The sequence below is a fragment of the Gigantopelta aegis genome, chromosome 12, assembly GCF_016097555.1.
Source record: "Gigantopelta aegis isolate Gae_Host chromosome 12, Gae_host_genome, whole genome shotgun sequence".
In the NCBI taxonomy this organism is placed as follows: domain Eukaryota; kingdom Metazoa; phylum Mollusca; class Gastropoda; order Neomphalida; family Peltospiridae; genus Gigantopelta; species Gigantopelta aegis.
The window spans coordinates 47,267,850-47,280,644 of NC_054710.1; the positions used below are offsets into that span (position 1 = coordinate 47,267,850).

At 35.9% G+C, this 12,795-nt stretch overlaps 1 protein-coding gene across 1 annotated transcript in view; it reads left to right on the forward strand.

Moving 5' to 3' along the window:
- Nucleotides 1-9,573: 9,573 nt before the first annotated feature.
- The window catches only part of LOC121386111 (ABC transporter G family member 20-like), a gene marked incomplete at its 5' end in the record, with an annotated part of 52,845 nt that continues 49,623 nt past the window's right edge, over nt 9,574-12,795 (forward strand). Inside the window, 2 exons of the mRNA XM_041516909.1 lie at nt 9,574-9,683; nt 10,836-10,932. Of these exons, the coding sequence (XP_041372843.1) occupies nt 9,574-9,683; nt 10,836-10,932 (207 nt within the window). The remainder of the gene's footprint in view (nt 9,684-10,835; nt 10,933-12,795) is intronic.

The window sequence follows — 12,795 nt, forward strand, 5'->3', positions numbered from 1 at the left end:
AATGTCATTAATTATTTATATACATTATAGCAGAGCTCGACCATCACCACCACCACCATCCCCACCACCCTATATTATACATGACATTATACCGTATTAATGTCATTAATTATTTATATACATTATAGCAGGGCTCGACCATCACCACCACTACCATCCCTACCACCCTATATTATACATGACATTATACCGTATTAATGTCATTAATTATTTATATACATTATAGCATGGCTCGACCATCACCACCACCACCATCCCCACCACCCTATATTATACATGACATTATACCGTATTAATGTCATCATCATCACCACAACCACCATCCCCACCACCCTATATTATACATGACATTATACCGTATTAATGTCATTAATTATTTATATACATTATAGCAGAGCTCGACCATCACCACCACCACCATCCCTACCACCATATATTATACATGACATTATACCGTATTAATGTCATTAATTATTTATATACATTATAGCAGGGCTCGACCATCACCACCACTACCATCCCTACCACCATATATTATACCTGACATTATACCGTATTAATGTCATTAATTATTTATATACATTATAGCAGAGCTCGACCTTAACAGTAACCCGGGGTGTTTTAGCTACCAATTTCTCACTCGGGCTTCCAGATATATAAAACTAATAGTCCGCCAGGCTACTCAACTTCTTTTTGCACATCCAGTTACTCTGCAATTAACAAGACGCTTAAACGCCTAAAAAAACAATTTAAAGAAACACGTTTAAATAAAAATAAACGATTTTGCTTTTTGCTGTCTCTTTTTTTAATTTATTAAAATTATGGGGCTATCAATTTTTACTGAGGGCTACCAGATTTCATAACCTGGTAGCCCAGTGGTTTACCACTGAAAAACGTTAGGGTCAAGGCCTGTGTAGGTCTCGTTGCTGTGAGGTGTGTATATTGTAAGGCAGTGAATATGGCTCCCCAAACTATTCACTGCCTATGGTCTGTGGACAATAAATCTTAAAAAACAAAAATTAATTAAAAATGATCAGGAGGTTGACATGTTTGTAAATGACTGCACCTCTGTTTGCACACACGACCGCGGGTTCAGTGAAGGCTGTTAGATGTGAAACATTTGGTTATTCTGATATGTAGTCATCAGAGGAAACGCGCTATATTTTTCCTAATCAGGTCAGATCAGAGTGTTTACCATGTCTAATGCAACGAGGGATCTTTTATGTGCACCTTCCTACAGACAGGAAAGCACATACCATGGCCTTTGTCCAGTTGTCATGCACTGGTTGGAACAAGAGAAAAAACCAATCTATTGAATGGATTCACCGAGGTGGTTCAGTCCAGCCATGCAGGCACCTCAAGCGAGCACTCAACCGACTGAGCTAAATCTCGCCCCTTTTGTTACTTAGATTTCAATGTTTAGATTATCTGTTTCCGTATATCCAAAGTGTTTCTGGTCATCCTGGTGTTTTTAATAACACAAATGCCTTTTTCATATTTTTTTAAATGCACATACCTCTAAGAAGTAAAAGTTATATAGACAAGCTCTAGTCTATTTTTATACACCCATCTATGGGTCGTATCATGGTATAGTGTTGTCTGTCTGTCCGTACGTATATCCATCTGTTAATGTTTTCTTGTCCGGACCATATCTTGCATACACATGCATACAAGACCATCAAACCTCAAATGTAGGAACAACTTGGAATGGTTGTGTGTCATGTACTATTACTAGGTCACTGTGACCTACTTTTAACGGCCTACTGCACATAAATCCTTGTCCGGACCATATATTGCATACAGATGCATACAGGACCATCAAGCTTCACATGTTTAAACAACTTGGGATGGCCGTGTGTCACATACTATTACTAGGTCACTGTAACCTACTTTCACAGTGTACTGCACATAACGGTAAATCCTTGTCCGGACCATATCTTGCATACAGATGCATACATGACCATCAAACATCACATGTAAGAACAACTTGGAATGGTGGTGTGTCGCGTACTATTACTAGGTCATTGTGGCCTACTTTTCATGGTCTACTGCATGTAACAGTAAATCCATGTGCAGATCATATCTTGCATACAAATGCATACAGGACCATCAAACCACATGTAGGAACAACTTGGGATGGTCGTTGGTCCAAACTGTTCATCCATCCCATTGCAAACATTGCACATAATTAGACTTGAATCATACCCGTAACATATTCATTAATATAGATATTGTTTTCCATCAAACTCCTGATGGGCGTACCATGTATCTCACTGGTACTCTTGTTAAAAGATATTTCCATGTTAATACATCAAAGACTCTTGTTTCACTCTGTTATAAATTCATAAAATGTCTGTTACATTCATTACAATATAATGTCATTACATTTGTCCAGCTGTAGCAACATATTTGTGGTCATTTCTCAATAAACATAAAAGTAATGTTATCAGGGAATGTCATATCTAATCATTTCTTTCTGTATTGGTATTTTGTCTTATTTGAGCATTTTTGTTTAAGAACAAATTTTTTAAAATTAAAAATAAGATATGAATTTTTAGTGTTTCATAAGCAAGTTTCAGATTTAATATTAGTAGGGATGGGACGATTAATCAAGGTTCATGAAAATTGCAGCTTTAGGCCCAAGATTCGATACATCATTTTCCAATTTGCGTACCGTCATTAATTTCGATTTTAAAATAAAATTGATACAAATATATATGACCAGTAAAGTATTTCAGCCAATTACAGCGCTCAATCCCATTATATCTGACATGTTTTCATGGGTGACGGGTCACCCTATGTCCAGTTCAGATCCTGTACCAATCCTGCCGGGACGGTAAGAATAGACCTCTTTCCCATTCCTATTGCACATTCATGTGAAGAGTAACGTCCCTTGACAGAATAGACTGAAACTAGTCTATTTACAAATTGGGGGGCGTGACAGACAGGTTGTTATGGGCGACTTGAGTAGCTTCGCAGGAGACTTTAAAACTCTGGCAACTAACATGTACATATTTCGAATTAGATGGTATAATGGTCTGCTGAAATTTACAGTGAAATGGTTCAGATTAAAAAGCAGTGCAACAACTTGGATAAAGTCACTGCGATTCGTACCCGAGGTTTTTCATAACGCCAGATTAAACGACTATCTCGTAAAAAGTACAAATAAAACATTTGACAGAGATTCCATACGAGTGTTTAAAAGTTTGAAAAGTTATAAATATTTCTCAGATGGATATGTACAATGCCTTATGTCCACGACCGTAAAAGACCATGCTATCTGTTGTGGATTTTTGTTTACCTGCAGAGCACAGGTTATGGCATCGATGGCTGAAAAGGTATATGATGTCAGTGTATGTATGAATGAAGAAGGAGAAGTTCTAGGAGGATCGTGCGAGTGTGTAGCAGGGTAAGTTTCTTTCAATTATTTATCATATTTTATTATTATTTACTGGAAATGCATACATAAATATTGTAAATACCCCCCCCCCCCCCCCCTACACATCTCAAAATCTGGGCATGTGTGTGCGTGTCAGTATACTATGTATGTATATATGTATGTGTGTATATATGCATGTATGTATGTATGTATGTATGTATGTGTGTATATATGTATGTATGTATATATATATGTATGTATGTGTGTGTGTATGTATGTATATATGTATGTATGTATATATAAAATTATATATATATAAAATTACATATACATTTGTATATATATATATATATAATTATTTACTGGAAACACATGCATGCATAAATATTGTAAATACCTCCCCCCGCATGTCAAAATCAGGGCGTATGTGTGCGTCTCAGTATAGTATGTATGTATGTATGTATAACATTATATATATATATATATAATATATATATATATATATATATATATATATATATATATATATATATATATATAATATATATATGTATATATATTATATGTATATGTATATGTATATGTATATGTATATGTATATGTATATGTATATGTATATATATATATATATATATATATATATATATATACACACATACATGTATATATATATATATATATATACACATACATGTATATATATATATATATATATACACATACATGTATATATATATATATATATATATATATATACATATATATATATATACACATACATGTATATATAATTTTTGTATGTATGTATACATAAGCATAATGTTAATATACATAAATGTTGTTATCCAGCCTGTCATCGACCCCTCCCCCCACCACCTACAAAAATGGGAGCCTGTATGCCTATGTACACACACACAGAATAATTGAAAAACCACCTCTCAAAAAAATTCAGGTCCAGATCAAGGGGTAGCAGGTGCCCCTCCCCCACAGACGCACTACAACCATTGCCACCGAGGCGTTGCAGACATCTCTGATTGAACACTGACAACATGGCCACACACCATGTTCAACAAACAAAACATACAGTAACATGATTAATTAAATCTTTTGTTTATGAAGAAAATATGAGCTACTTCTTTTCTTATAGGTTAAAACCAGTTACTTGTCTAATTACAGTTATTGTTAGGTGTAATTAGTACAAACAGGCACAAGTATACATACTTTAAAAACCCTATAAATAAACCATTTATTTTGGAGTAACATATATTTGTTATATTGAACATTGTACCTTTACTCATATACTCACACAAACACCTACATACTTGTACAACTCCTACTAAATATTTGTGACTCCAAGCAACAAACACCTCAACTAGTTGCGGTAGACTGAATAATTAAGAACATAATTGAAACTATTGTTCTCTGTAGTTATCTGAACCATGTCATTAATTTCACACACAAATAATAAGGTGGACTAATCATGCTTAAAAACATTTTATTTAAACAAATTATACATCTGTTTTTGAGGTATTAAAACATAAATGCACTAATTAAAAAATATTTAGCATTTAAATAAATACATAGTTGCTGTAAATAATATAGTTAACTATATATCGCCACACATGTATCACAACTGAATTTATAATTTTTTCAGGCAAGGTGAAGCATGTAACCATGTAGCTGCTGTGCTGTTTGCCTTAGAGGATTATGTGGCACAGGGACTGAACAATATACCCGAAGGGAAAACATGTACAGATAGACTGCAAAGATGGAACCAGCCAGCAGGGTGTATACTACCAAATCAAATCCCATAGACGACAATAGTAACATACATATGTATGTGGCTAAAACTCCTACCTGCAGCGTATCAATCGACATAAATACCACGGATATAAATACTACCGCCCCTCACACTTAAAGTGAATCAGAAAAAATAGGTGTCAAGCTGCTCGTTTCTTAGATAACGAGTAGCGTCTATGACTACCCTAGTTCCGCACAAAATTCGAGTACTCTTTTTTTTTTTTACAGGTACCCCACACGTGTTTCAAGCACAAGGACTTGTGGTGTTCACTTCTCTATCAAAATTTGGGTGCACCTCGAACTTTGACCCAGCCGGAAGTTATTTGGTTTAGTAATACCAGCAAAGCACCATGTGGAGCCCAAAACTATTGACAAAATCATCATTTACAAGTAAATCTATAATACACATGTATTTAATATCTTTGAATGTTCATACTAGTTGATTAAACTTGTAATAACTACACAGAACAAGTCATTCGGAATTTAAATGCCAGTAAAAAGATTAGTTGCATGATAAATAACAAGTCTCACTCACATATTACTGTGTGTCTGTTATTATATATACATGTATATTGTGGTTGTTTGTGTTTATTTATATAATTTGCATTTTTCTGTTACACATTAATTTACAAATGCACATACTATATTTCAATAAGTGTGTAATCACAAGTCCTAAGAGTTCCTAATTCTTCAATATATCTACAGCATGTCTGATTAAATTGAACATTATATACAACATATTAATTGAATCTTATTTTTTTCAGACCACAACATAATAAACCAAAACCTCTGTCAACAAAAGACTACCAAGATCCTCGTCATAAAGATGATCAGGTTTTGAACAGCAAGGCGAGGGATGATTTACATAAAGCACTGTTTAAAAGTATACCACACAGTGGGTTTTGTAAGTATGGAATTCCCCCAAAGGAAGTCATACCTGTCACTGATGTGTTAGATAATGGACTACAACCATTATTCTGTCATCCACCATCCCTATTTGAAATTGAAACTGCTTGTGAAACATTTTAAAAAACAATGGAACTTTCAGATGATGAAATTAGTGATATTGAAACTAAAACAAAAGAACAATCAATGTGTACTTTGTGACATAGTGTACGAGAAAAGAGGATTACTGCTTCAAATTTTCATGCAGTAACAAACAGGAGAACTACTACAGATCCGACCAATCTGTTAAAAAGACTTCTCAAGTACACACATGGTACTATAGTACCCTCCTGTCCCGGAATTGGTCACTGGTGAATGAATGAATGTTTAACGACATTCCAGCACGAAAAAACACATCAGCCATTGGGTGTCAAACTATGGTAATGCAAATAAAGAAAGTGATGATCAACATCAACATAAAAATTCAAGATCCAAACAAAAACAGTGTAAAGAACTGCAAAAACACAAATATCACAGATAGATACTGAATTTTACTCAAAACTTCAATTTTGTGCTGTATTGGCCATTCTCAAAGAAAATGTTACACCCCTGCACCACAGTGAGGTTACAGCACGCGCAGCGGTGGTCACTGGTGAAGTCAGAGGCTAAGTCCGGGGTGGGCGTGCCTGAACCTCTGTGGATATGGTCACGTAAATAGTTCCCATTCCCACTAGTACCAAGGCAATGGAATTTGGTTTGACGAAAGAAGATGATGCAGCCAGACATGGAAAAGACCTATCCACATGTTGTGTCTAAAGTAGGCTTTAAAGTGTGCAAAGATTATCCTTTTTTAGGAGCTTCAGCTGATAGACTGTCAGTCTTCAAGAGGTCAAGTACTAGTAGTTGAAGTGAAAAATCTACATTCAACCTGGGATACACCAACTATTATGGAAGCAGCAAAAACCTTGCCATGTTTGGTTACAGATGAAAATAATCAAGTTGTGTCAAACAAAAAGCATATGTACCACACACAGATTCAAGGACAGATGGCCATATATGGCATTCATGAATGTGATTTTGTTTTATGTACAGGACAGGACATTTTGGTTGAAACCATTACATTTGATGCCATACTCTGGGGTAAAATGGTCAGTAAACTGTCACACTTTTACAAAACAATCATGCTACCAGAAATTGTATACCCATGTATTAAATTTGGAAATAAGTCTTTGATTTCACAAACATAAGCAAATGTTTGAAGGGTAATATTTGCACATGAACTGCCTGCTATAGCTGCTATTTAATGTTAATATACATGAAAGTGCTTTTGTAGGACAGGGTTTATAAAAGTACATCGTTTGTTTCACAAAAGTATACATATTGACTTGTTTCACACCATATTGACTTATATACAGCTATTATGGTATTGTGGTATAAATATGTGAATATTACCAACTTGTATTTAATTTATTACATGTTCAGTTGTTGTCTAAATTAATAATTTAAATAATATGTATAACTAAATAGAGGGTAAACTCTAGTTATGCACATTAATAGTACCAACTTATAATGGTACATTGGTAGTTAAACTTGTTAAATACTATATATTAGATTCTGTATGACATCAGCTTCAACACTTAATTATAGTACCAACTTATAATGGTACATTGGTAGTTAAACTTGTTAAATACTATATATTAGATTCTGTATGACATCAGCTTCAACACTTAATTATAGTACCAACTTATAATGGTACATTGAAAAAGTTAATAATTGAACAATGGTCATGGCCTCCCATTGCTTTTGCCCCCCAATTTGCAAGTAGGGCTATTTTGGCGAGATCTTGCAATTTGCATCCTCGAATTAGCCAGCAATGGGCACATGCGCAGTGGAATGGGAAAGAGGTCTATTGTAACTTCCCAAATAGGCACTGACCTCGGTGATGAATTCAGTCCCAGTAACAAAAAGTGTAAAAAGTAAACACGTGTTAACTTCAAAAATTATAAAATGGCCAGTGCCAGATTTCCGTCATATTAAAACAACTCAACATCGCTATGTTCCGTAACTTTTTATGGGGACATTTGTTTATTTAAAAAAAAATTATTATTATTATTATTAATTTTTTTTTCCTTCACTTGCAATACCAGCATTTTTTTTTTTTTTTTTTAATAGCTAGTTAAATAATTCACTATTATATATTATGTACTTGTGCTTAGTTATATATTTTTTAACAAAATCAATAATACCTTTTTATATAACTTGTGTTTAGTTAAATAATCAACAGTAGGCCTATATATATTATGTATTTGTACTTATTCGAGTTATTCCATACTTTTTGTTTCAAATTACTGCTGATCAAATACATGTATTTGACATTATGAAAATAATAATAAACTTTATTACACATACATGTACAGACTTCAATAATAAGTGTTCATGACACCCATGTATTATGTACTCCAATACATCTAAAGACAAATGGATTTTCAATTTTGCTTTACAATTTTCATTTTTTTATAATCAAGATATAGTTTTATATTTACAATTATTTTACAAATTACCATTAAAAATAAAGTGTCTTGCACTTAAAATAGTTTTTTAAAATGTATGTATGATAGCTGGCGTACTTAATTATACCAGTGGAAAGTATTGTAAATACATTGAACCATGGAGCAAATATCGCAAATCTAATTAAAAATAGGGGCAGGATCGACGTAGCCCAGTGGTAAAGCGTTCACCTGATGCATGGTCGGTCTAGGATCGATCCCTGTAGGTGGTCCCATTGGTCCTGGGCTATTTCTTGTTCCAGCCAGTACTCCACAACTGGTGTAACAAAGGCCGTGGTATGTGCTATCCTGTCTGTGGGATAGTGCATATAAAAGATCCCTTGCTGCTAATCGAAAAGAATAGGTCATTAAGCGGCGATAGCGGGTTTCCTCTCAATATCAGTGTCGTACTTAACCATATGTCTGACACCATCTAACCGTAAATAAAATGTGTTGAGTGTGTCGTTAAATAAAGCTTTTCCTTCCTTCATTCTAATAATAGAAAATAAAAACCGTGAATCATCCCATATCTAATTATCAGTATTGTCTGTTATTTACGATATCGGGGTGTTCAGGGTTTGATGTATTCTAGGCTATGCCTTGATGTGCTACAAGTGGGCAGGATTTAGCTTAGTCGGTTGAGTGCTCACTTGAGGTGTTTACGTCGCAGGATCGAAATTCCTTGGTGGATTCATTCAACTGATTCAGGATTTTTCTCATTCCAGCCAGTGCACCACAACTGGTCAAAGGCCGTGGTATGTGCTTTCTTGTCTGTGGGAAAGTGCATATAAAAGATCCTTGCTGCATTAAAAATATGTGTTGCATGTTTGTAGATTAACCATAATTGTGCAGTTTAGCACTTAATTGTTTTAGTGGTGTTATTAAACAAAACAAACTTCTTTGGTTTTTTTCCTTGCAATGAATACCTAATATGTTTTTCTTTATTTCTATTTATTTCTTTGTAGTGGAGGTCAAAAACGCCGCGTTTCATTGGCTGCAGCTCTTCTGCAGGAGCCGGAACTGTTGATTCTCGATGAGCCAACCGTTGGCGTGGATCCTGTTCTGAGAGAAAAGTAAACGTGGGCGGGAAGATTTAGCTCAGTTGGTAGAGTGCTCGCCTGGGGTGTTTGGGTCCTGGGATCATACACTCTCAGCAGACATATTGGAGTCGTTTCCTCATCCCAATTAGTGCCCCATCACTGGCTGTGGTATGTGCTGTCCTGTCTGTAGGAAAGTGCATGTAAACGATCCCTTGCTGCTAATGGACAAATGTAGAGGGTTACCTCTGAAGACTTCTCTTTTAAGAATATCCCACCTGGCCTCAAACCAATGCATATTCTCCTAATGGTAGTAGTCGGGTCCGAACATCTCAACAGCCAATGGGATGGCCTAAGATTCTTCTACTGCGTCCTCCTGTGTGTCAGATTTATTAAATATTTGACATCCAACAAGGGGCCATTCAGAAAGTACATGTACCACAAGAGGTGGGAAGGGGCATTCATGCATTACGTACAAAGAGGAAGGGGGTGATTGTATCCAATGTACGTTTTAGTGTGAGAGAAGGAACAAATGTTTCATTTAACAAAGCACTCTAACACATTTTAATTATGGTTATTTGGAATCAGACATTTGATTAAGGACAACACAGATAATGAGAGAGAAAACCTGCTGTCGCCGCGCAATGGGGTACTCATTCCATTTAGCAGGAAGGAATCTCACAGACCGGATATTACATACCAAAGCTTTTGTTACACCAGATAAGCAGCACTGGCTGAAATTAACAATATCACAATGGGCTCACCGACTGGGATCGATCCTAGACCAATCTATCATCAGGCAAGTGCTTTTACCACCCTGTGAAAGAATGATTTACCCCGTACATAAGGGGAGGTGGGAAATTATCAAATGCCCGAAAGGTATACAATGAGGGGATGGGGAGTCGAAGGTAACATGTTTTGTGCATACATACCTTGTGAGTGAAATTGCTAAAACAAGTTAAGAAGTGTCGAAGACTTAAATTACACTACATGTAATAGATGATTCATATTTTCTTCATTGTACCTATTGAATTTTTTGTTATTTTGTTAATATATTTTCCATGGTATCATGATTCGATCCCTACTAAAATCTTCCCCTTGCTAAATTTTATGCACACTTATATGCATTCACACACACATTTTCACTTGATTGTGGTGTTCACTGATGTTTGTTTGTTTTTCTCTCAGGATTTGGGAGCATCTGTTGCAGATTGCCCAGAACATGACGAGGACGACGATTATCATCACCACTCATTACATAGAGGAAGCTCGGCAGGCCAATTGTGTGAGTCATCACTGTTATATCACACACACATAATATAATCAGACATTACTCATTACATAGAGGAAGCATGGTAGGCCAGTTGTGTGAGACATCACTGTTATATCACACACATATAATATAATCAGACATTACTCATTACATAGAGGAAGCACGGCAGGCCAATTGTTTGAGTCATCACCGTTATCACACACACATATAATATAATCAGACATTACTCATTACATAGAGGAAGCACGGCAGGCCAATCAGACATTACTCATTACATAGAGGAAGCACGGCAGGCCAACTGTGTGAGTCATCACCGTTAAATCACACACACATATAATATAATCAGACATTACTCATTACATAGAGGAAGCACGCCAGGCCAACTGTGTGAGTCATCACCGTTATATCACACACACATATAATATAATCAGACATTACTCATTACATAGAGGAAGCACGGCAGGCCAACTGTGTGAGTCATCACCGTTATCACACACATATAATATAATCAGACATTACTCATTACATAGAGGAAGCACGGCAGGCCAGTTGTGTGAGTCATCACCGTTATATCACACACATATAATATAATCAGACATTACTCATTACATAGAGGAAGCACGGCAGGCCAACTGTGTGAGTCATCACCGTTATATCACACACACATATAATATAATCAGACATTACTCATTACATAGAGGAAGCACGGCAGGCCAACTGTGTGAGTCATCACCGTTATATCACACACATATAATATAATCAGACATTACTCATTACATAGAGGAAGCACGGCAGGCCAATTGTGTGAGTCATCACCGTTAGCATCACACACACACATAATATAATCACTGTTACACATATAATATAATCAGACATTACTCATTACATAGAGGAAGCGCGGCAGGCCAATTGTGTGAGTCATCACCGTTATATCACACGCATATAATATAATCAGACATTACTCATTACATAGAGGAAGCACGGCAGGCCAATTGTGTGAGTCATCACCGTTATATCACACACATATAATATAATCAGACATTACTCATTACATAGAGGAAGCACGGCAGGCCAGTTGTGTGAGTCATCACCGTTATCAGACACACATAATATAATCAGACATTACTCATTACATAGAGGAAGCGCGGCAGGCCAACTGTGTGAGTCATCACCGTTATGTCACAGACACATATAATATAATCAGACATTACTCATTACATAGAGGAAGCGTGGCAGGCCAATTGTGTGAGTCATCACCGTTATATCACACACATATAATATAATCAGACATTACTCATTACATAGAGGAAGCGCGACAGGCCAATTGTGTGAGTCATCACCGTTATCACACACACATAATATAATCAGACATTACTCATTACATAGAGGAAGCACGGCAGGCCAATTGTGTGAGTCATCACCGTTATATCACACACATATAATATAATCAGACATTACTCATTACATAGAGGAAGCACGGCAGGCCAATTGTGTGAGTCATCACCGTTATATCACACACACATAATATAATCAGACATTACTCATTACATAGAGGAAGCGCGGCAGGCCAACTGTGTGAGTCATCACCGTTATCACACACACATATAATATAATCAGACATTACTCATTACATAGAGGAAGCACGGCAGGCCAACTGTGTGAGTCATCACCGTTATGTCACAAACACATATAATATAATCAGACATTACTCATTACATAGAGGAAGCACGGCAGGCCAACTGTGTGAGTCATCACCGTTATATCACACACATATAATATAATCAGACATTACTCATTACATAGAGGAAGCGCGGCAGGCCAATTGTGTGAGTCATCACCGTTATCACACACACATAATATAATCAGACATTACTC